Here is a 27,929-nt window from a genome sequence, read left to right as displayed (position 1 = left end):
CAAAAATTTACAAAATTTAATTCAACTACCACAGAATACAGAATCACAAAAAATATTACAAACACAAACATTATTAATCAATTTTTGCTTTCGCGGCTTTTAGTATAACCTTCCTCTCCGAGCCCCCCACTCTTCCGTAGCAAACTACCACGCCCCCTTATCTAAGTTTGGGACCTCGTCGGGAGCAGAAGCAGGACGCTTACAACCCTTACAACTGCTAAAATTAAGATCTTTTTATCTTACATATTATTCTTTCTTTGGAACCATTTGTTAAATATTATTTTAACATCCCTGTCACTATCTTCAGTTTGGAACAACAGTAAAATGTTAGGTGTGTAAATTGGTTATTGATCTTATGTAGATATTATGTATACATATCTACACATAAATTTAATGGTAGCTCGGTCAGCTTTAAAAATGAACCTGAGATGCATGATTAAATCTGACACGTTGCAGGAGCCCTTGCTGCACTAGACGCAGGCGTCTCAGACGTCGAGGAAACTGAGACGGAAAGTACAATATTTGCAGACACAACTACATGTGCCATGGATTTAGAGGGCAGCATGGGCATGCTGGTGCCTTTATCTTTTCCTCAGAAGCAGAAGGCTCCAAAAAACACGAAGGAATTATTTGAAGATGATGATGTAGCTGTCGATTGTTTGCTCTGTAAACTAGAGTTCAAAATGGAGAGCGAGCAGAAAATTTTTCTGAAACACCTTTTCACTGATCATCGACTGGTCATCGGAGATGTTAATCAAGTGGCCAGTTTAAAAAGGTTTGTTTGCTCTTCTGTAGTTTGATTTGGTCATTGGATAACATTATTTTGCTTAGCTATGTCAAATTTTGGAAAGCTCGCTTCCAGTCCGGGCCGCTGGAGGAATTTTGCAGCGTAATGAAAATGGACACCACTCCCGACGGCGAGTATAGCAAGGACGAGGTGTACTTCATGCTCTCCGACATACTCCCAGAGGACAAGCAGCTGAGGGAAGGGCTTCAACGAAAGCGACTTGTAATAATAATTCTCCTTTTTTGTGTTACGGCTGTAAAATTGAATTAACATTTTTCAATTACAGAATGTAATCCTAGAAAGACAGAAATTCGAGAGAGAGGACAAGACTTATTCCCAGGATTGCCTATTCTGTCGAAAGAAGCTTGAAGGCACAAGAGCCGATGCCTTGGAGCATCTTGCTGAATACCACAATCTCAATTTAGGCAGATCTGACAATCTTGTAAATAAACTTGATTGTTTTTAAATGAAAATATAGTAAAATTGCTTTGAAGGTTTTCATTGACGAGCTGTTGGAGCAGATTCACTTGCGGCTGCAGAATTTGCGGTGCTTGTTCTGCAACAACCAGTTCTACGAGAAGCGCGCTCTCAGCGAACACATGCGTAAAAAGCAGCATAAATGCATCAATCCTGAAGACACTGAAATGGACAAATACTTTATCGTAAACTACCTTGAAATCGGGAAATCGTGGAAAGAAGTTGAAGTATGTCTGCATTTTGTTTTTATTAGACATGTCTTACATTTGGAGCTTGCAGGAGGAGCAGGATGGTCCTCTAGGACCAGAAGATGAGTCGTGGTCAGACTGGTGCGATGATGAGGCAGAATCCCCGCTGGTCTGTCTCTTCTGCGATCATCAGTCAAAGCATCTGCATGCCCTCAACTGTCACTCGCAAGTCCAACACAATGGCTTTACCTTGGACAATTTAAATCTCTCTTTCTATTTGCAAGTGAGTTGGATAACTAGATTAACTGAAGTCAACCAAGGTGTTGAAAAGGAAATACTCGAGATGTGTTTAAGAAATTATTCATTTAAGTATTTAATCTGGCAATCTAGAAGGATTTCAATTAGGGATTGATCTTTGCATAAAATTTTGATTTTTTTTTAATTTTAAGGTCAAACTTGTCAACTATATTAGAAGGCAAGTCTACCTCAATGCTTGTCCAGTATGCAACGAATCTTTTGACTGCAAGTCAAGCCTTGATGAACATTTGCTGTCTGCACAGCACTACACTGTACCAGATGTTTCTCTTTTTGATCAACCTCAGTAAGAAATTTTAAAGAGATTGAAACGAAATTTAATGCTGTGATTTGCAGATTTTTCTTCCCAACCTATGAAAACGATGCAGTTTTATCTCAGCTAGAAGACGCTAATGATGGAGTAGAAGTTCCTGTCGTTCCAGAATAGGGTAGTAGGCACCCTCAGCGACCTATTTCGTGATTTATAGGGTATTGAAGGCTTTAAAGAAGTAATACTACTTGTAAATTTTAACTTATCCTAATATTGCCTTATTGCATGAAATTGAACGCTGAAAATCATTGAAATTTATCTGTTAATATTAAATTTTTCGCGTACTGCACAAAAATGTATTAAGCACACAAATAAAACTATCATTTGCTCAAATAGAAAAAGTGTCTTTTATTCATCACTCAACTCAGTTTAGGTTTCTTTTCTGGAGGAGGTCTCATTCGTCCTTGCGGCAGAGGTGCTTCGGACTTCTCTGTTCTTGGCTCTGTCTTGATCTGAACTTCATCTGAAAGTTGTGCATTAAATTTTTTAATTAGTCCGGAGAATAATTAAAACTTGATCAAGATTTAGTTTCTAAAATATCAAGCACCTGTGGCGGGTTTTGCTTGTTCTGTGGGGGCCAATGGTACAGGCTGGATGACCTTCGGAGGAAAGTTGTTGGTCAATTCTCGGAGAAGCATATCCACGCGTTGTCTCTGAAACACGGAACTCGCCTCTTCCCGATCGCTGCTCTTTTTGCTTGTACTCGCTGCAGCCACTTTCTGGTTCTTATCCTTGAACTCCCATGAGTATCCCTTTGAGGGGTGATATCTTGAGAAAGAGATTGTGTCGTCAAACGCGCCCTGCAAGTTATGCACAGCAGACAACTTAAACCAGCAAAATGAATATTAGTAAAAATTTCAATGCTATATATGATTTAACTGCTTACAATTCTAGAACTGAAAACTGATCCTAAGTCTGGCGCTTGGTACACAACTCCAGCAATTATATAGTAGTCTGTGAGGGGTGTTGCTTGGGCTGGACTATGTCTGTGCTGCTTGCGAATAACATACAAAATTGGCTCCTGGACATGCAGCAAAATATATTCAGTTCCTGTCATGTTCCTAAAATTTGATACAAATAATATTGATTGAAGGATTATATAGATAATACATTTACATAAGTTGATCGGAATTTAGCCGCTGCATTTTGACGATTTCGTTGTTGCAATTTCGGTCATAGAAGGGATTAGACCTCTCAGAAAAATAATCCATTATGTTGGTCGGGTTCAACATTGGTATCCAGTTGCTATCATGCCAAGACACACTCAGTGGGTTGTCCACTGGAATGGACAAATAAATTTAATATAATATTAATCAAGGCTACGAAGGAAAATATTATACTGATTAAATACCTTTTGGTTCCATTTTCATGTAAGTAGATATCAGACACTATCGAGAGTAACGGAGACTGCAGTAGATATGCCAATCAGGTCAATCTGTAAATTAAGTCAGTCCGCCGAACTTCAGAAGTCATAGGAGCAGGTCGGAAGTGCAGTGCAAGTGCAGCTCAAATTCATGAACGGAAAGGAATTAATATTTTTTATGTAATGAATGAATGAGTCAAAAGTTAGTATTATTTGTTTAGTTGAAAGCTGAAGTGGGCGTGTCGAAGCCAGTCAAAGCGTATCTAAGAGCTTCTCTGTAGAGGATGCTTCCATGCTCTAAACGCTCCTTGAGTCCATGATACACACACCATGCTAGCACCACTAGCGATTATTGCAATCAGAGCCGTTTCTGCTTCTGCCACTTCTCTCCTTTCTGTGCTCTGCAGTGCATTGCATTGCGAAGGCAAAGGGTAAAAATGGCCGAACCAGACCTGTACAACATCTTAGGCGTCAAAAAAAATGCCAACGATTCGGAAATCAAAAAGGTAAGACCGAAAATTTGACTTGGGAATGCTCTTTTTTGCTGTTTCCATGATGTCGGAAGCTCGGTTTAAATTCGTGGGGGACAAGCTAGGTCTGCCAATGACTTGAGAGGCAATCAGGGTATCTACACATTTTTACAAACCAAGGCCGAACCAAAGTGCTGTTGCCGCGATGATTCAGCCAATTTATGTATCGAAATAATTTTGGGTCGAAGTGTGAAACGTCATCGGCAGTTTGATATTATTGGCATGAGCCGCCGTCATCACCGTTGTCTATAATTATTACGTTAGTGCTTAGGTAACCTCGTTAACTCGGGAATTTTTTTTCAGGCCTATCGGAAGCTGGCGATGGAATTCCATCCAGACAAGAACCCTGAAGCTGGTGATCACTTCAAGGAAATTTCATACGCTTATGAAATCCTGTCCGACAAGCAAAAACGCGAAGTCTATGACAAGTATGGACTGAAGGGCATCCAAGAAGGGGCCCACGAACATGGCGGCATGGGCCCCGACGACATTTTTTCACAGATTTTTGGCGGAGGACTCTTTGGCATGCCTGGCATGGGAGGCATGAGAGGAGGGCGACGCAGAGCTCGCGGTGAAGACACAGTTCATCCACTCAAGTGAGCACAACATTCCACAATTTTTTAAGCACTAAAAATGAGGGTGCTCGTAAAGTTGGCTTCAACTCACATGACTCTCATTGTTATTTAAAAAATAATTTCAAGCTATAGATACTAGAGCCACCTTTTAAAAAGAATATTAGTGGGTTTTAATTTACATGTCACTTAAATTGCATTTATTTTTAGGAACATGCTGAAAACTTGCTGTTTGAAGTGCTTTGAGCAAAACTTTCATTTCTATCCAAGCAACCATTTTAATGTCCCGGTTGCTTCTAATTGTTTACTAAAAAGCCTGTCAATACTTAATTTATCTGATATCTTTCTGAGTCTAGCAAAAGTCACAATATTATTTAAGGATATTGACAGTGTGAGGTTGAAGGCATTATGTAAATGTAATTTTAAACATCTCTTTGCAGAGTGTCCTTAGAAGATCTTTATAATGGAAAGACTTCAAAACTACAGATCCACAAGAGCGTCATATGCAAATCCTGTGATGGGTCAGTAAACATCAGGGAAACTAATAAGTAAACTCATCCTTTACATCAATTTGACAGGAGGGGAGGAACAGGCCAAGTGCAGTCTTGCCGGGGATGTCGTGGATGCGGGCGAAAGGTTTCCTTCCGTCAGCTGGGCCCAGGCATGACTCAGCAGATACAGAGCATTTGTCCTGACTGCAGTGGAGAGGGCGAGGTCATGGCCGAGAAAGACAGGTGTCAGGTGTGCCGAGGCAAGAAGATCATCAAGGAGTCAAAGGTAGAATAAACAAACCAGTCACCATAATATTAAGTTTCAGTGGGTTCAAAGAAAGCGGTAAATTGCTTTGATAAAAATAAAATATTTGAAAGCCATGCTAACAGTTATTTTGTTCCTGCTTAGTTGTGAAGTTTCCAATAGATGTACATTTTTGTAAATTATTTTGTTTAGATTCACTTGGAATTTGCAGAGGCATTCAACAATTTTCCATAATTTTTGATAGGTTATCGAAGCGCACGTTGACAAGGGAATGCGTGATGGTCAGAAAATCACTCTGAGAGGCGAAGGCGACCAGATGCCAGGCATTGAGCCAGGGGATGTCATTATCCTGCTGCAGACCAAACCCCACGACAAGTTCCAACGATCTGGCGATGATCTGGTCATGACCCACACCATCTCCATTACTGAAGCTCTCTGCGGATTTGTTCTCGTAGTTAAGCATCTTGACGGCAGGGAATTGCTTGTCAGACACCCGGCAGGAGAAGTTATCAAACCAGGTAAATCAAATTTTAACCCAATTTGGTATGATATTTGTTATTGGAGTTCTTGCTTACAATTGGTTCTTGTTGCAGGTGACTTGAAGGGCATCAAAGAAGAAGGCATGCCGCAGTACAAAAACCCGTTTGAAAAGGGAAACTTGTACATTAAGTTTGACGTCACATTCCCTAGCAATAACTTTGCTGACGAAGATAAACTTAAGGTAATATTATTTCCCTTTTAAATGCACATTTAATCTCTTGTCTGTACTCAAGTTAACAAAATATTATAATGAAACAGGTTGGGGAGGTATTTTTACAAATATAAATTTTTCAAAACTTAGGACAGGTTGGATTGTTACACACTAGTTTTGATATTTTTTCTGTCCGATTTTTTTCCACCACCTTTTTTCCCAAATCAGCAAATAATCTCCGTTTTTTTTCAGACTGCGAACTTTTTTCATATTTGTCTGCTTAATGGAAGTTCCTACAATTTTTATTTGGAATGAAAAAGAAATTATTGAAAATTCCAGATCTTAATTCAAAATATACATTATCTAATAAATGTTCAGTTGGTAAGTAAATTACTAGTTAGCAACTTATTACACAACTGATGCATTGATGTGGGTGCTTGGCACATAACCTAAATAATCGCAATGTTATGATTTTTTACTTGTTGAACGATATTAAAGAAATTTTTATTGTTGCTTGTTAATTTTAAGACTTTCTGGTAGTGTAAGAAAATGTTTTAAATCATGAATTTGCCTCTCCTCTTGTAAGTCGTCGACAAGTCTAGTTGAAAAGCTAATAATTTCTAAAGGAACACACCCAGTCCAATTATTGAGAGTAATTAAACTCTCTACTATCCTCTCTTGAACTCCCTGTTTTATCAGGACTTGGTACCTGCTAGGCTGCAAACAATGTCATTTTTTAATTCAAGGTTACCATCATTTGTTTCACAGTTGCTAGAGACCTTGTTACCGGAAAGACCTCCAGAGGTAATTCCATCTGGCGAAGCTGAGGAAGTGGTATTGATGGACTACGATCCATTTGAAAAGTCTGAGCGCGGCAATCGCAGCACTGAGGCTTACGATGACGATGACGACGAAGGTCACGCTGGGCCAGGGGGCATCCAATGCGCACATCAGTAGCCCTATTTCATTCTGTCCCAACCGGGGAGAGAGAGACACACACACACACATACACGCAGATGCACTTCAAGGACACTTAAATCGACACAATTTCTTATTGTGTGGCTTTCAGGCTCTCATATTCTTATTGAGTCTTCATTTCGGGTTTGCTCAATGTTGGCAACCATAGATTTAGGAAAACATCTAATACATTTAGTTTGGCTTTGCGCAACATGGTATATTATTTTTTCAAAATTGAACTGTAAAGGTGATTTTTTATGCATTAGTTAAATTTTCTGTGGTACACGATTAATCAAATTTGTTGTAAACTGTGAGGAAAGGGCAAAAATTCAAAACAGAAAAGTCCCTTATTGATCAGGCAGAGTCTTTCAACCAAATCACAATTCTTAAATAATTTAACTGGCATTCATAATTTTACAAAATCTATTCCCACTATTGAGTCTAAAGATCACAATTTGGATGTATTTTTATTGAAGATTTCGCTGCAACAAACCATTTTCAAGTCTTAAAAAATCAGACAGGTTATTTATGATTTATATTATCTTTTGTGGTCAACTGTATTGGAATGAAACAAGCAAAAAAAAATTATTGACTTAGAACAACTGCTGCGAAAGCTAAACCAAACGTATTATAGACCGCCAACATGTGCTCAAACCAATAAATTTGAGCTCTTAACCTCTTATATTACCTAGGCCAGAGATTGTTTGTTTATTTCATAGCCTTTGTGTCAGTGATTTCAAACCGGTAACAAAAAGAATTCAATTAAAACTGAATCCTTGTCGTAATAAAATACTGAAGTAAATTGCAATTTTTCATTTCAAGAACTATTTCCTTTAGCATGCTTGGTGAGGGTTAAAATTTGTTATGTTGATACTGCTGGTGAACAAAGGGTGACTGGGTTTTAATTGCAAGGCTCCTTATTACAGTTATGATTGTTTAAACAATATATTTGAAATTATCACTCAAGGTAAGCATTTCAGATGATGAAGAAACCACAAAGAAAAATTGGACTTGTCCTTGTAGGATTATTATTTACAAAACGTTACCTTTTTAAAAATAAAGTGAAAATCCTTTTTCTTTTTAAAAATTAGTAAAGAAATATTTTTATGACAATTTTTAACGACGAATGTATTATGTTCTCATAAATGGGGCGAAATTAAACCGAAGCAAGTCGAGAAAAATAAAAATCTCAACTTCAACCTACAAGGAAAAGTCCAATTATTTCTATACTAACTCTTACAGGTTAATTATAATTTATCTTTTAACATTCACTACACTCAAAAGCACGTCACCATTTTGTGTTCTTATAGTTGTTTGGGCTATTTGTTATTATTATATTAATGTAGCGATTAATAGTTCAAGGTAAAGCCTTGTCAGTCCGACCTAACAAGAAACTATACCATTTTGTGAATTTTCCTTAAATACATAATAGCGACTGACAAGAGTTGAGACTTGGCTGTCCAGGGATGTTCTCTATATGCGTGAATGCCATTTTTCTATCCAGAATCCATTGCCAGGTGACACCATCAAGAAGTGTCGAAAATATGTATCAAAACATCCTCTTTTAATTAAATTTATTGAAGAAATTTTTAATTGTGTGCGCACTGTTCACAACAAAAGGCGACTCTTCTGGCACTTAGCATAATATTATCGTTATTGGGTTTTCGGGGCTGTTGATAATAATACGTGCGTTGCTCTGAGCTTTAGTTTGCTTAAAGTGTGATTAAAAATGAAAAATGTTATAATTAAATCACACGAGTAATGAACAAATCAAAACCAAATTCAAGCAAGTTTGGGGGTTGGTGAATTTATGGAATTTATTTTCACTATGTCGAGTCGAGCCAAATTTTTAACGATGAGTATTTCATCAGAGGGAATTGTCGTTTGTCGCGTACTTTTTAATTTCGTAAATATTTAAATAAATTATTCTCAACAGGAAACATTTAAATAGACACCCTTTTCTAAATAATTGCAGAGCAAACAGAAATTTTATTCAAGGTCAGCACTACTTGTTGCGGCCGCGTGCGAGTATTATTTTCACGCAGATCAAGGGCTCATTTCAACACACTGACAGCGAACATTTTACGTGTCGTGCTTTCTGCAGGGTGGTGGCCCTCTCGCCGGCGGATATTCCGCCCGGCGCGGTCGCCTGCAGCAGCAGCAGGAAGAACGGCAAGCAGCGGCACATCAATATTGGTTGGCGAGTGACGTCACAAGCTGTGGCTGGCTTGCAGACCAACCAGCGAACCAACAACCTCTGCTGCCTCTCGAGCGGCTCGGCGAGCAGCCGGCCTGCGTAGGTCTGCGTCTGCAGCAGCGAGCTAGCACGCCCTCTCCTCTAAGCTCTACCAGTTGGCCACAGCAAGCCGAGTAGGGAGCACCTTGGAAAAGTTCGTCTTCGGCGGTGAGTACACCAGGCCGGCCGACGCGGCCAACCCCCGGCATCCGGGGGCTTCGGGTAGCATGCGGGGTCCTTTGGGGCCCCACGAGATTGTACGCTGGGGAAAGGGATACTGAAATTATCGTCGGATAGAGTCCTTTCGGCCTCGATAGCGTGCTTTATGAATTTGCTAGTCGCGCGGGCGCGCTAATACGCGCGCAGCATTTGAATCGTCGCCGCGGGTTGTTGTTTACCGGAGATTTTCTCGACTGACCTTCATTAATCACAGTCATACGAACGCATCACGCGGATTTTAGTGGGACTGTTGAACAGAATTTGCCGCAGTCGGCGGGAAATCTAACTTCCCTCGAGTGTCCGAGGAATGTTCGAAAAGAAATGTCGGTATGGGGTACACGTGGAAATGCTCATGAGTAATATAATGTTCGTTTCACGTGATGGGCTGAAATTCTTCTGTGAATACACTCCTGGTCTCTAGGGGGCAGGCCAAATGAAACTTCCTTTGTCCTTTTGTTACTCCTGATTCCTGGTGGTCCGAATCCGGAGGTGGATGAGCGTTTTTGGTTAAATTTCTTGCTAGATACACATAACGAAACCACATTCCGACGCTGACGTTTCATTATAGCCCCGTATTATTTTTTAATATTTAATTTTAAAGTTTACTCAAACATCATTTTATTTGTATTTGGCGTGTTTGGTTGTCAAACACTGAACTATAAAAATCTTTGGCTGACACTCATTATTTATCATGCCGAGGTTACAGTATCTATACTTTGAGAATAATTGCTGGCCGTCAATATCACATTGATGTTAATTTTTCATGATTTAAAAACATTACAGACAAAACAATATTAAATTTAGATTTGTATAAACAGTTGTGTCTTTTTTTATGTCTATACATGCACAGTTAAAAAGTTTATTTTTATTTATTTCACTTACCTTTGCAAAATAATTTGAAATAGCCAGTAAATCAGTGGTTGGAAAAATACATTGACAACTAAACAGGTATAGATTCTATTCTATTATACCACCAGTTTTTTTTTCTAACATTCCTTGAACACACACGAAAATGCCTGCGTTTTGTAGGAGAGGTATTGTACTTCTCTCAAGCTTCTACTTGGGTGAGCATGGGTCTCAAAATCTTCTGTGGAAACTGACAGTGACCAGGAATGTTGAGCAAGGGTGTATATTGTGAAATAATATGTTGGCCTCGCCTGGCCGTAAGTTTGAACTAGAGTTCTCCTTTTGAGCAAGGTTTCTGGCCTTGGGTTCAACAGCCCCCTATGATGCGCTAGCCACCCAGCTATGCCGACCCTCTCCCCTTGGAGCGGCGAGGCGAGGTAGTCACTCTGGCAGCAAAATAATATCTGCGCCGAGGGGCTTCCAATGCCCAAGCGAGTGCTGGCTGCGTTCGCCATTAAATGTTCCAGTGCTGACCACACTTTGCGGGGCACAAACCACCTGTCGTCACGCACGTCACGCTGTCTACAAGACTTTCCCCATTTGATGAGATTTCGCGTGAAATATTGATGTTATTGATTTCTTTCGTTGGATAGATACGGAAAACATTCGATTTAAGTTGTGCTTTAATTCCGGTCCCGTGTTTTTCCCAAAGGATATTAGTTAAAAATTTAATCGAAATGGCTCCTGCGTGAGTATGATGTAATCGCGGACAAGATACTTGTTTTGACGACTTTTCCATGCCGCCATGAAAAGCAGCTTAGGCTGCCGGCCAGGGGAAGCATGAATCTGAATTTGGAATAAATTTGCGTCGCATTTGGTGCTCTGGCGGATAGCTGTGCGCTGACTTTTCAGTGTTGACACTTGAACTTTGCGCCAAATCAGTTTCATGTTCAGCGGAGTTGGTCTTATTTCCTCCGAAATATATAGTTGTTCGTTCGCTGCCACGTTTTTCGCTTCATCCGCCGTGATCCGGCCAATTCCACTGCGACTTAAGGCGTTGTCGCTTTTTATCTCGCGCTGCCCCGAAATGGTTTTATTTCTGCAGCAGGCCGACAAAGCTCGGTCAGATATGTGTCCTGGTTACCAGAAAGGTCCTCGGCCTAGATCGCGCGCGCGCACTGCTGGTAACTAGAGAGGCGACTCGCATTTTGCGCCTCTAACTCGCACAGATGTCGGTGGCACGGGGGTCAGCAAAATTTAAGTTTGTCGCTCAGGCAGCATTAGTAACTCCTGAACTTAAAAATCCACTTTCGTGCTGAATGTTATCGTTTGAAGGCAAGGTTTTTAAGACAAAATTTAATTTCACAATGGGTGGATGATAATTTTGCTCGCAAATCTCGCCAAAATCAGCTTTTCTCGTCCTTTTGTCGTTTCGATCTCGGTTGGAATCGTATTTCTTTATATTCTTCGACAGGCGCGCCTCACCAGCTGGCCGAACTTTGGGTTTGCCAGCTGCGAAGCGTCTCTGAAATCGACTGTCGGTCGTCCTCCGCTGTGCTCGCTCTCGCTTGCTGCTTGGCCTCAAGAAAATTAAAAATGTGTCCAATTTATTCATCTTTATGCAAGACTTGGGGCGCGTAAAGCAAGATTTCGTTTTACAACACGGCTTTTTTCTATCGTGGCAAATTGTAGCCTATATTGATTTATAATTTGAACATGGGACGGACATTGTTTTCATTCTTGCGCAGATAGCAAATATGAATCAATGAAATAGGGAAAGTTACTTAAAAGCAACATGAGAACGAAAATTCAATTTTCTAAAACCATGCATAGCTCTTTGAAGTTGTTTGGTTTCGTCATACTTATTTGGACTGTGTCGCAAGGTTGCTTTTCGGGAGAAAAGCAAGGTTGATACGCGGGAGAATTTCCCAATCGGTTCGTCCTGCGGGGAGCTAGAGCCGCTCAGGTCAATTCCCCCCTCGAAAATATATTTTGAGAAGAAAAACCTTTGTCAACATCCTTTGTTAAAACATCCACCAAACACACAAAGCATTCTTTTCATGCGCGATCCCCTGGTCAACCCTCCCTGCGTAAACTTTCACTTTTCATCATTTATTTTCCTTGCTGCGTGCTCTGGCACAGCCTCGTTCGGCGTTATATTCAGGTTGGCCGAGCAAACGAGAGAAAGAAGCCTCAGCTCTGCAGACGAGAGCAAATCGACTTCGGTGGTACACGACATCAACACGACGCCCTTGTCCCTTGCTCGCCGGGCGTGACGTCACGCGAGAGCAAAGGCAGAAGCCTCTCTGCTCAACGCAAAGAGCCGCGGAGGAAGAGCAAGCGAGCGAGCGAGTGAGTGAGAGAGAGAGAGCTAGCGAGAGAGAAGTGAAGTGAAGGGAGCAGGCAGGCAGGCAGCAGCGAGTGCAGAGCCGCGGCCCGCCCGCCCGCTCACCCGCCCAGCCAGCCAGCTTCGGCTTTGGCTGGCTGCGCGTGTCCGTCCATCGGCGGCGGCAGCAGCAGGCAGGCAGGGCCTCAGCCATCTTGTTCTTGCACCATCGACGGCGGCAGGCAGGCAGCCAGTGTCGAGTCGGCCGCGCGCTGCACCAGGTGTTTCGCGCTCTGCGTCCTCGTCTTCGTTGCCCACTCGGATCGCAGCCGCGACCTGCTTTCAGGTATGCATGCACCTGCCCTCCAGGGCCGCACCTGGTCCTCGGGATCGATGAATTTTCCGGTTTTTACTGCGGTGTAAGCCGCGCGGAGGTACTCGAGAGGTTGACCGTGCTCGTGGTTAGGGTTGCCAGGTGTTTTTTTGTTTTTGTTTTAGAGTGTTGAGTTTGGTAACAATTCTCTTAAGCTGTTTTATTTTTTACACTAGCGTTGACCAATTAGTCGTGCAACCACCTGTCCGGTCATTATTAATTATAAGCTTGTTTTAAAAATAATTGTTGCGCCCATAGAGGATCAGGGTTTCTTTAAAGCTATTATTACTAAAGGTGTTGATCTATCAAAATTAAATAATAACGATGATAACAAAATGTGTTTTTATATATCGGCCGCTATAGTTAATTTCAACTCTGCTGTATTTTAACGCCAACGTTATTGTTCTTGATGAAATCACCACCCCTAGACTACCCGCGGTGTACCCCTGTATATGTAGGTGTTCCGGCCCTGATTGGGCGTTTCGCCATCTGGCATCCCTAGGCACCCTTGTGCAATCTGTTGAAATGTTAGTGTCACGTCGATTTCTGTCAGTTTTTGTCCCTCCGCAGTACTTCCTGCCGAGGGCTTCTCTGGCCTCCCTGAAAAATCGATTCTAGCCCCGAAATCGAGCGCGATCTGGCGAGAGGAAAGTGCGCATCTGCTACGTCCCTGAGCCGGTTGCCAGCCATCGAGTCGGATGGCGCCGCCTTTGTAAATCCAGCTTCAAGCTGCGTGTGTGTACATACATATGCAAGCACACTCGGTTGGTGTGTGTGTGTACGTGGAAGGGCAGAGCGACGAGTCACTCTCGCTCTGCCGGCCGCCTGCTTTAGGTCACGGATGACTAAAAACTTGGCGCTCCGCAAGCTATTCCGAGGGTTTCTCTGTTGATGCGGCGACTCCCTCATGCCCGCGTGCACGGCATGGCTGCTGTTCCTCGCCTCGACGGGCCCACCTATAACTAGATCCGACCGACGCGGCCGACGCCGCTTTCCAATCGCACCTGCAACCGCTGATTCAAGGTGCTAGGATGGCCACATGACCGCCTCTGATACTCACGCGAAAGGGCTTATTTTTTAAGTGGAAAATTAAGATTGGTAGGTCACAGTTATTTATTTTTAACCGTCGAAAATCCGTCGAAAGTCCCTGGAAATATTTTGAAACGCGGTTTCCGCTCCCAGGGAAAATTCGGCTCAGCACCTAGTTGCCCTAATCTCTACCGATTGTTGCGGTTTCTCAAGCTTTTGTCATTCTTTTTATACAAATATACGCGTTCTAGAAAAGTTGTGTCGTATTCGTCATCTGCAGGTTATAATCTCTGGGTTGGGTTCTATATCAGCGGAGCGAGCTATGGTATCTCTCGCACTGCAGAGGTTGGTCGGTCGGTGGCACGCCAGCCAGCCTGCGAGTTAGAGTTGGCTGCGGTCGTTATCGATAAGGCCGGGCCGCCGCCGGTCGGTCGACACCAGCATCACGTGTTCCGAGCGAAGCAGCGACGACCAGCACCGACCAAGCGACCAAAGCGAGCGCGGCCTCCTGGGGAAGAGCTTGCGCACAGAGAGGTGTACCATATTACGGCCTCGGTCGCCGGCTCTTCTGCCTGCCCTCTATCCACAACCCTCAGCGGTAGAAGCTCGAGGACCATTCTTCTTTTTCCCTGCTCCCTCTCCTCCCCGCGCCCCCCTCCTCCCCCGCCAACCGGCCCCGGAGGCTGTCAGGCGAGTTGCCTGCTTGCTAGTCGTCGCCGCTGCCGCCGCGCTCGACAGTTTGACGAGGAGCATGGCACACAGCTCCGATCAAAAATCGTCCGGCCGGCGATGAGTTATTCCCGCACCTTGCGCTTCCAAGCGACTCACGCGCATTTTTTGCTTCGCGTTTGCTCATCTGTTATTGAACAAGGCGGCGACCTAAACGATTTGGTAGGGCACACGTTGAGGTGAAGCACGGATTTTCTTTAATTGAATTAGTTTGGCACTTTGGCAGCGTTGTTAATTATTTGAACAGCATTTCATTTTGTAATTGCATTCTGATGTCATTCTGAAGCACAAATTATCGTTAAAATTAGTTGTGCTTTGAATATCGTCGGTACACTTGAAAATTGAGTTTGTCAGAAATAATTAATCGACATAGAAAGTTGCTCATTAACTTAAATTAAAATCTGTTCAAACATACATTTCAGCACTGAAATTTCTCTTTGGTGTTTTTTTTTTCAAAATCACCTCACGATTATTTACCTTTTTAACATAACGCGTGACATCGTCCATTTATCAGAGAATTGCGTGAAAAGAAGTCCCACCAAAACCATAAAGTTGGAAAAAAACAAACACGATTGACCGACCGCGGAACAATATACTTTCGCGGTATTTTGTTAGTCAGATATTGTATGCATTGAAATTTTAAAAGTTGCAGTTAAGTTACAAATTCTTGGTTAGCGATGATACCGGATGGGGCACGTTTTTACCTCGTATTTTAATTTCATGAAAAATCACCAGTTCGCGTATCTCATTTTCAATTTCGTTGTACTCGTCTTTTCACAGTTTGAACCACTGTTCTGTGTACCATGAGCCACCGTGATTATCACAACATGTCGGGAGCGGGACCCTCAAACGCCCAGGAAAAGATGGAGGAGGGCGACATGGACGAGGACCTTCCTCAGTGCAAGATCAAGCGCAACTACGCGTGCGCTCAGTGTGACTTCTTCACGCAAAACCCGCGCACATATCTGTACCACTTGCGCGACACTCACCAAGCCCGCATCAAGGTGTATGAGTGCCCCCAGTGCGTGTACGCGAGCAAGCATAGCCAGAAGCTGCAGCGGCACATCCACATGGTGCACGTGCTCGGACAACAGCGCCAACAGCAGCAACAGCAGATGCAAATGATGCGCAAGGCGTCACCGCCGAACCTCAATATCATTCAGCCAAGGCAAGAGCTCTACGAAGAAGGCAAGTTTCTATTTTCTTTTGATATTTTGTGTTTCTCGTGAGTCAAAGATTAAAAAAAAACAGCCCCTATTGTGTAGAGAGAAAGTTATTCAAAAAGGTGTTAGCTATTGCTTCATATAAAATACTAGTAAATAATAGATACACTCTTCGCCCACCACTTTTACTTCTCGCTACAATTAAATTCTTATGGAAAAAGAAACAAGGTGTGTTAGTGAGCGAGAAGTGTATAAAAAGAAGGCAAAATTTTCAGACCAAAATTTTTTAAACGTGGAATTAAAGCCATGTACCTTAAGCGGAAGGAACTTGAGCTTTACTTCGATTTCTAAGTTAATTACATTTATGCTACTGTTCACTTAAATTTCCAATGTTCGTCACAGAAAGTTGAAACGAACGTCATCCTCCTACCCGTAATTTATTTCGACAAGTTTTGGCGTCACAGTTACGCCCTTCTTCCGAATGCAGTCTGTTTCAAATTGCAATGGCAGAGCAAACAACCCTTGGGTGTTGATATTTTGTTATTAATCTTGTATTTGTCTCAGAATTGAAATCTGGCAACTGGCAACCACAAGTTCAAATAAATTTAAATCATTATTTGTCACAAAATCTCGCAATTTGTGCAATGTTTTCGTTTTGTATTTCAGTATCATTTCCTCTAAATATACTTTGATGTCTTACAATTTAAATGCCATTTTACTTGAAATACTTGGCGATTTCCTCTCAGTTATCCTTTTGCGCGTTTCAACAAACGAGTTTCCCCACCTATTGCCAGTAGCACGGTGAATTACAATATTTTGTCCTTCGTGCTGGAGGGTATTTGTATCACGTCGCCTGACGCCACTCGCGTGGTTCCTGCGACCCCGCGGTCTATGGCTGCGCGCGACTCTCCGAAAATAGCTTTGATTGTGCTCTCACAGCCTGGCGTCATCTTCACTCTTTGTTTGCAGAGGAGGAAAGTGACATAGACGTCCCGATGGAGGAGGACTGTATGGAGATGGACGGCATGGAGGTGGAGGACGTGTCGCTGGACGACGAGGCAGCCGCAGTGGAGGACGGCGGACAACAGGAGATCCAGTGCTCGCAGTGCCCGTTCAAGTCGTCAAGCGTGACACTGGTGCAGCGGCATGAGCAGATCGCGCATTTCAAGAAGAAGTTCTTCCGCTGCAACAAATGCAACTACGTGACGCACCTCAAAGCGCGCTTCACCAAGCATGTCAAGTATCACTCGATGCCGATGATAAAGTGCGATTTGTGCGACTTCCGCACGCCCTACAAGTGGAACCTCGACCGCCACTACCGCAACCACCAGGGCGACGGCGAGTTCAAGTGCCCGCTATGTAACTTCCGCGCCGACATCAAGCAGAGCCTTACTGTGCATGTGCAGAACCACCACCTCACGCCCCAGCAGAAGGCCCTCAGGGGTGTCAACCGCAGGAACAAGGTCAGACTATATATATAAATGAGACAAGAAAAATTACCGTCCACTCATTTGGCTCTAAATTTGCCTAATTGGTCTCGGTCTGCCTGGTAGTTTTTAGATCGTTCTAATTATGTAATATTGCCTCACAGGTTGGTGGAAGTGATGCGCCATCAACAGAGCTAAGAATGTCGGATGTAGGTTTGATTGGCACGAATCCAAATCCCTACTCAGAAGACGAAGAGGAGGACTTCGAAAATAGTGCCGATCTTGAGGTACTTTTATGCATTTCTAAGCCATTTCCTCAATTGTAGCCTCCAATATACATGTATAAAATTTACTTAATTGGCCCTCGTTCGAAAAAAAATGCATGTTTTACCATTGGCATCCAACAGTTTTCAGACAGTCCGACGCCCTCCACGAGTGCACCAGTAAAAAAGAATACACCGCCTGCTCCGATGCCCAAGTTGAAACAACAAAGCCAGCAAAAGAGCTTCACGGCGTCAGACTTTGTGCACCCAGATGATGTGCTTCACAAGAATGGGAAAGTCTATCACAGGAGCCTGAAATGCAGATTCTGCCAGTACAAGGTAGGAAAAATCTACAGCCAGCCGTATTCTTGGCATATAAATTGATAAATGTTTTCTTTTTATAGGCATTTTTTGCGGGTGACCTTGCGCGTCATGAAGCCAAACGGCACGGAGCTGCAATGCCGGTGCCGCAGCCTAAAAAACGTCCAATGCCAAACCTGATTCCCCTTCAGCACGCCTCTCCGTCGCCATCTGACGCTGATATTATGGCCGCTAACATTCTCTCTGGGGGCCACTCAATTTTTGGCGGACCTTCCATTATTGCTCAATCGGACGATGAGCAAGAATCCTTCAACCGGAAGGAGGAATTTGAGGATGAGGACTTGGAGGAAGAAGAGACGCCCGAGACATTGGACAAGATGGATGTAAAAGTTGAGCATGAAGAGCCTCAGGAGCTTAAATGCAACCTTTGCGGGCATGATAGCAAAACGATCAACGAGGCTCTTAACCACCAAAAGACCCACAAGAATGAAGAAGCTGCTCAGAGGAGCTTCCTTGAGGGAGTTGGGCTCTCGTCCACACGCTGCCAACACTGCGGGTAAGATTCTGCTTCATAATCAGTTAATTTCTTTTGGGACTGCCATTTACATTTCAATCAATGCGTTTTTCTAATGTTCATATAGGTTCATATCATTAAATTTATGATTGGATATTCAAAAGAAAATTTTTTGCATTTTCAAGTAGCTCAATCCAATAAGACGATACAACTTAGGATGATTGAATTACTTCACTCTCGCAGAGAGTTAACTAAAATTTATTTTGACAATAAATACAGGAAATTGATAATTTCCCATAGAATTGTACCTAATATTTTACTTGCACCTTTAAAGATTTTTAATCTGCCCTTTATGAAATAATGTTTTTTTTATAAACTAGCGTTTTTAATTACAAGCTTCAGTTCTGATGACATCTATTAATCTACAGGGTCAGATGTAAAAATAGTGCGGAATTGATGGTCCATCTGCGCAAATGCACTAGCAAAGCTAGAGGTTCGGATGCTGGTGCTTTAGACTCAGGCGCAGACAACCAGAAATCGTCGGATGACCATTCTGACGAGGAAATTGCAGGACTGCAATGTGCAAGCTGCAGGCAGCCATTTGAAGAGTTTGAAGAGCTGCGGAACCACATAGAGAATTGCAAAGCACGCATGATGGAGCTCACACCGGAGGTGTCTATCACGGAGATTAAGGGCGCGGAATTTATGCCTGTTGTTGCAAAGAACTTTAACTGGAATCACGATAAGTCGCCTCAGAGGTCTGCTTCTAAGGATATCAAACCTGCTCTCACCATTGAAAGGTATTGTATATAACATATTTTTAGTGTCAAAAATCTACAAATGTAAATGCTTTTTCAGAGTTTCTGCTCAAAATCTCAATAGTGAGGAGGAAGATAAAATTGATACAGATGAAGATGATATGGAACCAAGGAAACTGACCTTGGGAGAGGTGTTTGTTGGAATCGAAACCGCGCCAGGCTATGGCTGTGTAACTGAAGAAAAGGTTCCAAACCCTCATGAATCGCAAATCCAGTTCACGAAGGTAACAAGTACCATTTAAATAAATGTTATTTTTCTGAAATATTTTTATGCACCCCAGGTGTACAAGTGCCCGCAGTGCAACTTCTGGGCGAGTGCTGCATCTCGTTTCCACATCCACTTCGTGGGCCACCTGAACAGCAAGCCTTTTGGCTGCTCGCAGTGCAACTACCGCTCCAATTGGCGCTGGGATGTTGCTAAGCATATCAGACTGAAGGGTGCACGGGACCCAAAGCATGCGCCTGGCGCTCGACCGCGAGTGCTTGTCACAGATGACGACACTAGTCGGCGTAACTACTCAAAATATGCCAAGTACATCATGTACTTGCTGGTGCAGCCTGGACCAGACATGGAAGGGCTGCCAAATTCTGTCTCAAGCCGCATATCACCCAACTCAGTCAAACAGCAGATGCCTGTTCTGCAGAGCCAGATACCTTCCCGGCCCTCTGTTTCCAGGACTCCCACAGAGGTGAGATTTCTGTTGTTTATATCTTTTTTGTTTATGCTTAACTATTTTTTTTCAGTCTGCAATGCAACAATTTGAAAGGTCAATGCAGCCAGAAACTTCTCAGGTGAAGCAACCAAAGAGACTGCCACAAAACAAGAAGCTTGTGTGGCGGTGTAAGAAGTGCAACCACAGAGGCATGAACAAGGAAGAGGTGTTGGAACATGTTCGAAGCCATTACACCAATCCTAAGCAGCAGCAGCAGCAACATGAGCCAGTGACACCAAAGGTATGTTTTAATTTTGAATGGAAGAAATGAATGTCTGAATTTTCTGTGTGCATTTTTTTAGAAATTCTCATGTGAAAAGTGTCCGTTTACTGGTAAGATGAACGAAGTCCAATTGCACAAAAGCCACCATCAGCCGCAGCCAGGTGCTAACTTCAAATGCTACATTTGCCCATTCTTTGTCAGCAACAAGAAGTGAGTGAAATATTTACTATTTAATTTTTCATGTTTTTTTTAATCAGTCAGAATGAAGAAGATGTACCTTGCATTTTAATCATTTTTAATTACCTCTCGTTTATTTTTATAGGGAATTGTACACACACATGTCTGTCCATGGAGTCAGTGACCCTGAGGAGTTCATGAACAAAATGCAGTCTGGCACATTCTCACTGTCGGTGGCCTCTGTTCCGTCGCAAAAAGAGACAAAGCCGCCAAAGGTGCCAGACACCTCAAACATGAAGGAAGTGCCGCTTTTCTGGGTCACCAAGGGAGGCAAATTCATGAAAAAGTTCAAGTGCCGGCACTGCCCACACAACAACAGCCGCAAGGTGAACATTGTTGAGCACGAAAAGATGCACACAAATCGCCAAGTTTGGGGCGCGACGGACTACTCTAATGTCTACCACACATGCACTCACTGCAACTACACATGCAACAATGCTGGCGTGCTCTCTGCTCATTTCAAGGTAAGTTCCCAATTTCCCTCACCAAAAAAAAAATCAATATAACCGTGGAGAGAAAAATTAATATCTGATGCTAACTGTTAAAAATAATGTTGGAGTGAATCTTAACTTAAATCAAATAGTCACAAAATTCCATCTTCCAGGTTCACCAAGATTCTTACCCGAAGGCTCTTGCCCTTGTTGATCCATCACGCCCTGATATCGATCAAGTCCGAGACCTTGGTGGCAACGAACACTCTCTGGATAATCAGGGTAGCTTGGACAGCAGGGAAGGTAGCCCGGCTGCCCAGTCTGAGAGTAAGACCGGTCTTGTCTCAAGTGGAAAAAATTGCAAGCAACCGTTTCTTGCAGACGACAGTGGCGAAGTTAATTCGCCAAATGGGGTCCAAGTGAATCCAGAAAGGATGGAGTCGGACGAACAGCTAGTCTACTTCTGCTCTCAATGTCCAGGCCGCTTCATGTTCACGCGCGAGCTGGCCATACACAAGCGCTTCCACAGGGTGAAACTGCAGTTCCACTGCAGCCACTGCAACTACACGGCGCGCCAGCCGCAGCATCTGGCCGCGCACAACAAGGTGCACTGCTCCGAGTACCAAGACCGTACGGCTCTGCTGCTGATGAACCACCAGGAGAGCATGGACCATCCCAAGCCCGCGCTCATTGTACGCGACGACATATGGGTCGTGAACGAGCTCGACGATTTGGGCGACATGCCCATTCTGAAACATCAGCATCAAGTTGTACAGCCACAGCAGCAGCAGCAGGAGACCTCTCCTGGTCAGTCTCAAGCCAGACAGCACTGCTGTCATCTTTGCCCCTCAAGGTAAAGTGTCCTATGAATTATTGAATAATGCATAGCATGTTATTGTTCGGGAACCCTGTGGTCACCCCAATCCAATAAGCAAATTTTTGCCATTCAGCAATGTATTTACGTGAAGTTATCATGAACCACCGGTCGAAAACTGAGCGCTGAGCTATTTGATCAAATTACGGATGTCCGTACAATTAAATGAATGAAAACGAGGATCAATAATTTTAAATTTAAATTCCTATTGTCATGAATTAATTGATGAGTCACGTAGTTACTTTTCATAATACTCAGTGATTTTTTATGAAACATTATGAATTTCTAAAATGCAGATTGTTTTACCGTATTCTTCCAGCTGATTAAATTCGCTACAATATATGCATTACACGTTCTTTTGAAAGTTGATGAATTTTAGTTACTAAAATATCAAATAATTTTGATTACAGGTTCTTCAAAGCTGTGGCTTTGCAGTACCACTTGTCCCTGCACGGTGGAAACGGCCCATACAAATGTTCTAAGTGCGACTACTCTGTAAAGATGTTAGGCAACCTCGTGCGTCACGAAGTGGTGCATGATGAGAAGGAGAACGAAGACCTGCGGGACGACCCTCCTAACATTGTGCCGGCCACCGTGCAGATGGCCTCTCCGCCGCCTGTCATTTCGCGGCCAATGCCCCAACTGCAGCCCCAGGTACCTCAAATGCAGCCCCAGGTACCTCAAATGCAACCCCAGGTGCCGCAACTGCAACCACAGGTGCCTCATATTTCGCTCCCGGCCGACCCCGTCTTCGGCACCCTGATGCACGGCAGTCCTGAATTCATTTACCCGACCTATATGAAGAATGGCAAACTGAAGGTTTGTAAAAAATTAATTTAAATAATTTTTTTGCTACAATATCATGTTTCTGATATTTAGGAAAAACGTTACAAGTGCCACAAGTGTCCATCGGCGTTTGAGAAGCGAGAGCAGTACAAAGTGCACCTCAGCCTGCACGGCTCAAAGCAAAAGTACAAGTGCGAGCGGTGCGACTACTCGGTCAAATACTATGCCAACTTCATTCAGCACACAAAGAAGCATGACACAAACGATCAGGCCCAGCAGCAGAAGCTGCTGGAGCAGCAACAGCAGATGCAGGAGCAATACGAGAGCCAGAAGCCGCCAGAGCTGATGGACTTGGGAGCCGACGAGGACGACTTGGACGATGAAACGCTCAAGGTGCTGCATGAGCCTGAGGTGGTGCTGGTGACAAAGCCAAACGCGGCCAGTCTCGGCTCGGTGCAAAGACAGCAACAGATGATGATGCTGGAGCGGCGCAAGCAGCAGCAGCAGTCTGAGATTCCGACAACGCCTGAGATGGCGGTGGCGACAACGCCCACCTTCTGGTGCTCAAATTGTCCGTACTGCAACCAGCGGCGCGACCAAGTGGAGCAGCACCTAAGGCTGCACCAGCGCCAATCAGATATGAAGTATGCGTGCTGCTACTGTGACCTGGCCAACGCAACTCAGCAGGACATGCAGGAACATCTGCTGCTGCACTTCAGGGCCCGCAAGATGCCCAACAGCCGCAGGGCGGTCACCTTTACCAGCTACGACGACATGGAGATCCGGGCCACCAAGCTGGACCAGCCGGATGATGATGAGGAGGAGGAGGAGGCTGCTGAGGGTAGGCTGGTGGTGCGCAAGCTGAGCGAGGCGCAGCCCCAACCCGATAACAGTGATGATGAGAATGAACAGGACTGTCAATTCATTGATCTCAGGACTGGCAATGTGGTGCCGTACGAGCAGGAAATGCTCGCGAGGAAGGAGCAAGCTGCTCAGTTGTTGTGATGAGATGTTGAGAATCAAAAACACCCTAGTGCAAACAAGTATTTACTAAGAGTGAGAAACTTTTCGTGAGTGGCTTAATGAAGACATTAAATCTCATTCCCACTTCAGCGTTGATGAAGAACGTTTTAAAGTTAAATTTCTCAGTTGTGGTTACCATTAGCTGGAAGACAGTTAGTCTTGGTTTTACGACAAAATCAAAGTGTATTATAGAAGCATTGGATTTAAGAAAACAAGGAAATGATTGCTACTAAATGATTATTATCTTGAATGTACATTTTGCACAAGTTATGTATTTAAATTGTAGTAGTAGTGTACAAAGTTCACAAACACGCTGCTCAAAGGTTATGCTAGCTTCATATAAAATAAATGATGTAAATAATACACAAAAAATATTACTCCAAGCTTATCATTTCACCATTTAACCTACTCTTTGTTTGATTGAAAATGTAACTATAGGCGACTCACGCTTTTCCGATCACTCACACATCTCGCTCTGATGGGAAGAATCAATGTTAATTCGTATCCTAGCGAGAAGTGTGAGTTGGGCGAAAATGGTGAGTCTACCATACAAAAAATGCACTAATCGTCGATTATACGCATTAAGATTTTTAATTTATTCCTATAGATTTTCATTAAAAACGAGTTTATAAAAATTTGTAAATAGGAAAAAATAAATTCACAGATTGTGTAATCCTGATCGTGACCTTATCAGAAATAGAACCTCAAAAGATTCAAACTTCGTAAAGATTCTGGCGCGGCCTGTAATTCAAGATGGAGCACTATCGTACACATGCGCAACTAACATCACACAAATTTGTTTTTATTATGGTTGAGGACCTGCATCAGCTAGCATCTCTCTAACTGAGTTGTTTTTACCACATTTGGTCGCTATTCTTGCTTCTATTGAGTTTCCAATCATCAGATCGCATATCGAGTATTTGCCTTTACTTTCTCTTAGTCAAAATGAGGGGTCGCGGGCGCGGTATGGGCCGTGGAGGCATTCTAAGGAGAGGGCCGGCGAAATTCAGTAACCCATTTGTTCCACGTTTTCCCTTCGACCTGATTCTCTGCGAGTCCGCCTTCCCCAGAGTCACCTCAGCACCAGATGAAACAGCGCTCACTGAGGTTTGCCATCTATCAACAAAAATTCAAGAGTGCAGTTTTAATTATATGTACATATTATTTTACACCCGTTTTAGGCCCTTCTGAAAAAGAGCACCGACCTCACGCCGGCAACTCAGGAGCAAACTGCGGTGCTGAATTTGGTAACCAAACTTCAAGCAGTGGTAGACGCTATCGTCGTGACCCCTGGAACTTTTGACGCTTGCGTAAGCTATCATAATAAATTTTAAATGAATGTGGCAACAGCTCAGCCTATTTTGCAGCAACTAGCTGAGGTGCGGCAGGTCGGCTCATTCAAGAAGGGCACTATGATGATAGGAAATCCAGTGGCGGACATGGTGATCATACTTAAAACTCTCCCCACTAGGGAATCGGTGGAAGCTCTTGCTACCAAAGTCCATGAGGACCTGAAGGCTCAGGAACCAGATGAAGGTATGCATCACTCAGGTTGAACTTTCTAATTGCTAGAGATTTATTGCCTGAATTTCGGTCCTCATTGAATTTTTATTTTACAGTTCTGACGTGTGCAATTAGCGAATACGGCTTCGACATTAGCAATGGGGAAGTGACTGTGCGAGTCCTGATAACTACAATTCCACCAAATCTGAGAAAATTAAACCCTGAGCTGCACATGGACCCTAAAATTTTGTGCCGAAACTTGGCCGCTATAAGACACATGTAATAAATGAAAAACTTTTGACGCAGCTTTATTCGTTTGCCAAATTTAATGTTGCAGACGTTGGTTCGAGGACAACGTGCACCATTCATCAGTAAAGGTTTTAATCAGAGTTCTGAGAGACATGCGGTCGCGTTTTGAGGGACTCTCTCCGCTCACTCCATGGATGATCGATCTCCTTGTAAGATTAAACAGCCAGTTTTTTCCAATGATTCAAATTGAATATTTCTCCAGGCTCACTACTCTGTCATGTACAACCCTAGTCGGCAAGCGTTGCCCATCAATGTTGCATTCCGAAGGGTACTGCAGTTGCTGGCAGGGGGACTCTTCTTACCTGGATCAGCAGGTTAGTTTGATTTGCAGTTGATATTTTCTGTTCTTCGAATTATTCCTAAAACAGAATTCGAGTGCCTGTCAGTTTCAATCACTGTGCTTAGTAGCTAAGGTGCTGAAATATGTGTGAAATAATTATTTCTCGCAGGAATTCCTGACCCATGTGAAGGAGGCACTGTTCGTGTACACACAGCTCTGACTCTTGAGCAGCAAGATGTTTTGTGTCTCACTTGCCAGACGCTAATGAGACTCTTACAGCACGGAGGCTACAAAGTCATTCTCGGATTAGAAATCCCTAAGAAAGGTATTTTCTTTAATTTTTGCCTCTAACATGTTTCTAATTTGTCAATTTTTCTGGGCAGATATACTTAGCGAACCAACAGTTTGGAATAATATCAACATGGCGCCACTGGAAATGTGCTACGAAAAACCGCCAGAGAAGAAAGAGGAGGACGAATGCACAGAGGACATGGAGGCAGACAACGCCTATGAGGAGATGGAAACAACAGATCAAGCATAGTTATAAAAACTGAAATCTTTGAAGTTAGCGATAGATGTGGCTCAGTGTGTGTTGCAAATTTACAATATCTAATTGGTATTAGACACAATCATGATTTGATTAGTTGAAATGTAACAAAAAAACTATCAAGTAATTTTCAAATTTTTCCATTTGAATTATCAATTATTTAAAATTTCATCAGCAGTGATCGCCCTCAAATAAAACTAAAATGAGTAAGGATGGTTCTTAATCATTACAATCTAAAATCGTCATAAGGTGTATTTTTCAATTAAGCTATTGCCTTGATACCTATCACCCCAAAATAAAGAGCATAGAAGAAAAATACGTAATCTACATCGTTATTGCTGCTAATAAGGCTATAAATATATAAATACATCTGATCTAAAAAACTAAAATATTCCTTTGTAAAAGTCAATTTCTTTTTAGCGCATTCTAAAATTAAATATTTTTCCTGTCAAAATTTGTATATGATAGCCGTGTTAATTTTCTGCGGCCTTAAATTATTTAATGAGTTGCCACTCTCATTTGCCGATTAATGAATTAGTTAAACCAACAAAAAGTCATCACAGCTGGTCATTCGTACTTCTTCCTCTTTGTTGGAAAAGCAAAAAAGTAAAGCGCAACATTTTGTTTATTCACTTGGAATAATTACAGCGATTAGCAGACCTGCTGCTCTCTGCTTCTGCGTATGTATAACAAGTGGGTAGTGTTCTCATAATAAACCCGAGTCATTTCGCATTGAAGTTTCTTTTTATCGATCGCACTCTCAGTCGTGATGAAGTGCAATATCATAATAGCTTTAGTGGGTCATAGTGGTTTGTACGACGCGCTTTTGATCACGTTTGAAATGGATACTCAACTTTAATGACTTAGATCATTTGCCGTCAGTTCAAGGGTACGAGCGTAGATTAAATTGCCGCCGCACCCAATTTATTTAGGCATGCGACACCCCAGCAAAAACACTCGGCTAAACTCGACGCGAATTGCCCGTCGAGAGCGGCGGAGGTGCAGTTTATGCAACCCGCTGACTCCGTTGGTGGCGCGGGTTGCGTTCTCCTAGCAACCGGCTGCGACAAGGGTTTAAGACGCGTTATGCTATTAAAAATTTAAGAGAGACACTTCCTCTCGTTCATTCTGCAACTCTCCGAGCCTGAAAATAATACATTAGGATAGGGTTGTCAGTTTGCTATGCGCAGGATCAATTATAATTAATCTGCAAAGTTGCCAGACAGCCTTGAATTCCCACGGGACGCTACTTATGCCAGCTAATTTTCTTGTGCGCTCCTCGTTTCATTTGGTATATGCAAATATTTAGAGAGTTTCTAGAATTTCAGCAGCAAACATAAACAAAATAGAGGCAAAACTATACATCGACCTGCTTTAACAAACAAAACAGTACCAGAGAGAAAAGGGTAGACCGCGAAACCTCATTAATATTTCAGCAATTTAGAAATTCTGTGTCTGAGCAGAGAAAAATTCGTTACGTTGTTTGTGTGAGCCAGAAAAGGCTGATTCACTCGAGGATATGGTCTTTTTGGTAGAGTTAAATGTGGTTACCTCGGTAAATTCAACGAGCTGTTTAATATTTTACTCTATTGTGGAACATAATTTCTGTTGCAAAATGCTGAAAAATAAACAGCAGATAGTGAGGTAGCTGCATTCAATTTACCCTAATTGCGCACCGCAATCTGTGCCAGTGTGAGTGACCGAGCGTTTTCATGACACGCACTCTGTGATATGGAGGGAAAAAATACAAACGTTCCGAATTCGTGATATGACGACATGCCTAATTTTTAATG

At 42.9% G+C, this 27,929-nt stretch overlaps 5 protein-coding genes across 8 annotated transcripts; 4 read left to right on the top strand and 1 right to left on the bottom strand.

Moving 5' to 3' along the window:
- Window positions 1-171: 171 nt before the first annotated feature.
- Window positions 172-2,418, top strand: LOC135934075 (zinc finger protein 277). The gene is made up of 8 exons (XM_065475589.1): window positions 172-331; window positions 457-775; window positions 832-1,009; window positions 1,074-1,229; window positions 1,282-1,491; window positions 1,544-1,735; window positions 1,902-2,053; window positions 2,104-2,418. The coding sequence occupies exons 1-8, from the start codon at window positions 325-327 to the stop codon at window positions 2,192-2,194; spliced, it is 1,305 nt and encodes a 434-aa protein (XP_065331661.1). The 5' UTR covers window positions 172-324; the 3' UTR covers window positions 2,195-2,418.
- On the bottom strand, window positions 2,401-3,642 carry MED6 (mediator complex subunit 6). The gene is made up of 5 exons (XM_065475592.1): window positions 3,429-3,642; window positions 3,194-3,356; window positions 2,964-3,138; window positions 2,625-2,901; window positions 2,401-2,540 (listed from the first exon to the last, which is right to left on the bottom strand). The coding sequence occupies exons 1-5, from the start codon at window positions 3,445-3,447 to the stop codon at window positions 2,437-2,439; spliced, it is 738 nt and encodes a 245-aa protein (XP_065331664.1). The 5' UTR covers window positions 3,448-3,642; the 3' UTR covers window positions 2,401-2,436.
- Window positions 3,643-3,774: 132 nt separating this feature from the next.
- On the top strand, window positions 3,775-7,748 carry LOC135934076 (dnaJ homolog subfamily A member 2-like). The gene is made up of 7 exons (XM_065475590.1): window positions 3,775-3,946; window positions 4,274-4,566; window positions 4,983-5,063; window positions 5,121-5,319; window positions 5,543-5,816; window positions 5,892-6,019; window positions 6,758-7,748. Exons 1-7 carry the CDS (start codon window positions 3,878-3,880, stop codon window positions 6,944-6,946), a joined length of 1,233 nt encoding a protein of 410 aa, XP_065331662.1. The 5' UTR covers window positions 3,775-3,877; the 3' UTR covers window positions 6,947-7,748.
- Window positions 7,749-9,159: 1,411 nt separating this feature from the next.
- Window positions 9,160-23,874, top strand: LOC135934074 (zinc finger protein Xfin-like). Of its 4 annotated transcripts, XM_065475588.1 has the most exons (16): window positions 12,656-12,919; window positions 15,485-15,892; window positions 16,837-17,330; window positions 17,459-17,581; window positions 17,702-17,896; window positions 17,962-18,434; window positions 18,821-19,192; window positions 19,251-19,434; window positions 19,492-19,899; window positions 19,955-20,164; window positions 20,226-20,356; window positions 20,469-20,847; window positions 20,988-21,141; window positions 21,196-21,667; window positions 22,099-22,507; window positions 22,568-23,874. In XM_065475588.1, exons 2-16 carry the CDS (start codon window positions 15,508-15,510, stop codon window positions 23,477-23,479), a joined length of 5,301 nt encoding a protein of 1,766 aa, XP_065331660.1. In that variant the 5' UTR covers window positions 12,656-12,919; window positions 15,485-15,507; the 3' UTR covers window positions 23,480-23,874. The 4 variants fall into 4 exon arrangements, with proteins under 4 accessions (XP_065331657.1, XP_065331660.1, XP_065331656.1 ...); XM_065475585.1 differs by lacking the exon at window positions 12,656-12,919 and adding an exon at window positions 9,160-9,350 and having other exon boundaries at window positions 20,988-21,667; XM_065475584.1 differs by having other exon boundaries at window positions 20,988-21,667.
- A 434-nt stretch (window positions 23,875-24,308) lies between these two features.
- On the top strand, window positions 24,309-26,377 carry LOC135934077 (interleukin enhancer-binding factor 2). Its single transcript, XM_065475591.1, has 8 exons — window positions 24,309-24,604; window positions 24,679-24,807; window positions 24,865-25,033; window positions 25,117-25,279; window positions 25,338-25,458; window positions 25,512-25,623; window positions 25,759-25,914; window positions 25,973-26,377. Exons 1-8 carry the CDS (start codon window positions 24,443-24,445, stop codon window positions 26,128-26,130), a joined length of 1,170 nt encoding a protein of 389 aa, XP_065331663.1. The 5' UTR covers window positions 24,309-24,442; the 3' UTR covers window positions 26,131-26,377.
- The last annotated feature ends 1,552 nt before the right edge of the window (window positions 26,378-27,929 follow it).

The sequence above is a fragment of the Cloeon dipterum genome, chromosome 1, assembly GCF_949628265.1.
Source record: "Cloeon dipterum chromosome 1, ieCloDipt1.1, whole genome shotgun sequence".
Taxonomy (NCBI): Eukaryota; Metazoa; Arthropoda; class Insecta; order Ephemeroptera; family Baetidae; genus Cloeon; species Cloeon dipterum.
This window is presented reverse-complemented; position numbering and strand designations above follow the sequence as displayed.

What these genes read in the sequence shown, in the direction of transcription:
- LOC135934076 (XM_065475590.1), top strand. Translation starts at nt 3,878, where the DNA reads ATGGCCGAACCAGACCTGTACAACATCTTAGGCGTCAAAAAAAATGCC. An exon ending in ATATGCAAATCCTGTGATGG is followed by an intron (nt 5,064 to 5,120) that starts GTCAGTAAACAT and finishes TCAATTTGACAG; the next exon opens with GAGGGGAGGAACAGGCCAAG. An exon ending in AGGAGAAGTTATCAAACCAG is followed by an intron (nt 5,817 to 5,891) that starts GTAAATCAAATT and finishes TTCTTGTTGCAG; the next exon opens with GTGACTTGAAGGGCATCAAA.
- LOC135934077 (XM_065475591.1), top strand. Translation starts at nt 24,443, where the DNA reads ATGAGGGGTCGCGGGCGCGGTATGGGCCGTGGAGGCATTCTAAGGAGA. An exon ending in CTGGAACTTTTGACGCTTGC is followed by an intron (nt 24,808 to 24,864) that starts GTAAGCTATCAT and finishes CCTATTTTGCAG; the next exon opens with CAACTAGCTGAGGTGCGGCA. An exon ending in TTGGCCGCTATAAGACACAT is followed by an intron (nt 25,280 to 25,337) that starts GTAATAAATGAA and finishes TTAATGTTGCAG; the next exon opens with ACGTTGGTTCGAGGACAACG.
- LOC135934074 (XM_065475585.1), top strand. Translation starts at nt 15,508, where the DNA reads ATGAGCCACCGTGATTATCACAACATGTCGGGAGCGGGACCCTCAAAC. An exon ending in ATGAGCCAGTGACACCAAAG is followed by an intron (nt 20,165 to 20,225) that starts GTATGTTTTAAT and finishes GCATTTTTTTAG; the next exon opens with AAATTCTCATGTGAAAAGTG. An exon ending in TGCTCTCTGCTCATTTCAAG is followed by an intron (nt 20,848 to 20,987) that starts GTAAGTTCCCAA and finishes TCCATCTTCCAG; the next exon opens with GTTCACCAAGATTCTTACCC.
- MED6 (XM_065475592.1), bottom strand. An exon ending in CAGTTTTCAGTTCTAGAATT is followed by an intron (nt 2,902 to 2,963) that starts GTAAGCAGTTAA and finishes TGCTGGTTTAAG; the next exon opens with TTGTCTGCTGTGCATAACTT. An exon ending in ACAAGCAAAACCCGCCACAG is followed by an intron (nt 2,541 to 2,624) that starts GTGCTTGATATT and finishes CACAACTTTCAG; the next exon opens with ATGAAGTTCAGATCAAGACA.
- LOC135934075 (XM_065475589.1), top strand. An exon ending in GGCTTCAACGAAAGCGACTT is followed by an intron (nt 1,010 to 1,073) that starts GTAATAATAATT and finishes TTTCAATTACAG; the next exon opens with AATGTAATCCTAGAAAGACA. An exon ending in AATCGTGGAAAGAAGTTGAA is followed by an intron (nt 1,492 to 1,543) that starts GTATGTCTGCAT and finishes TGGAGCTTGCAG; the next exon opens with GAGGAGCAGGATGGTCCTCT.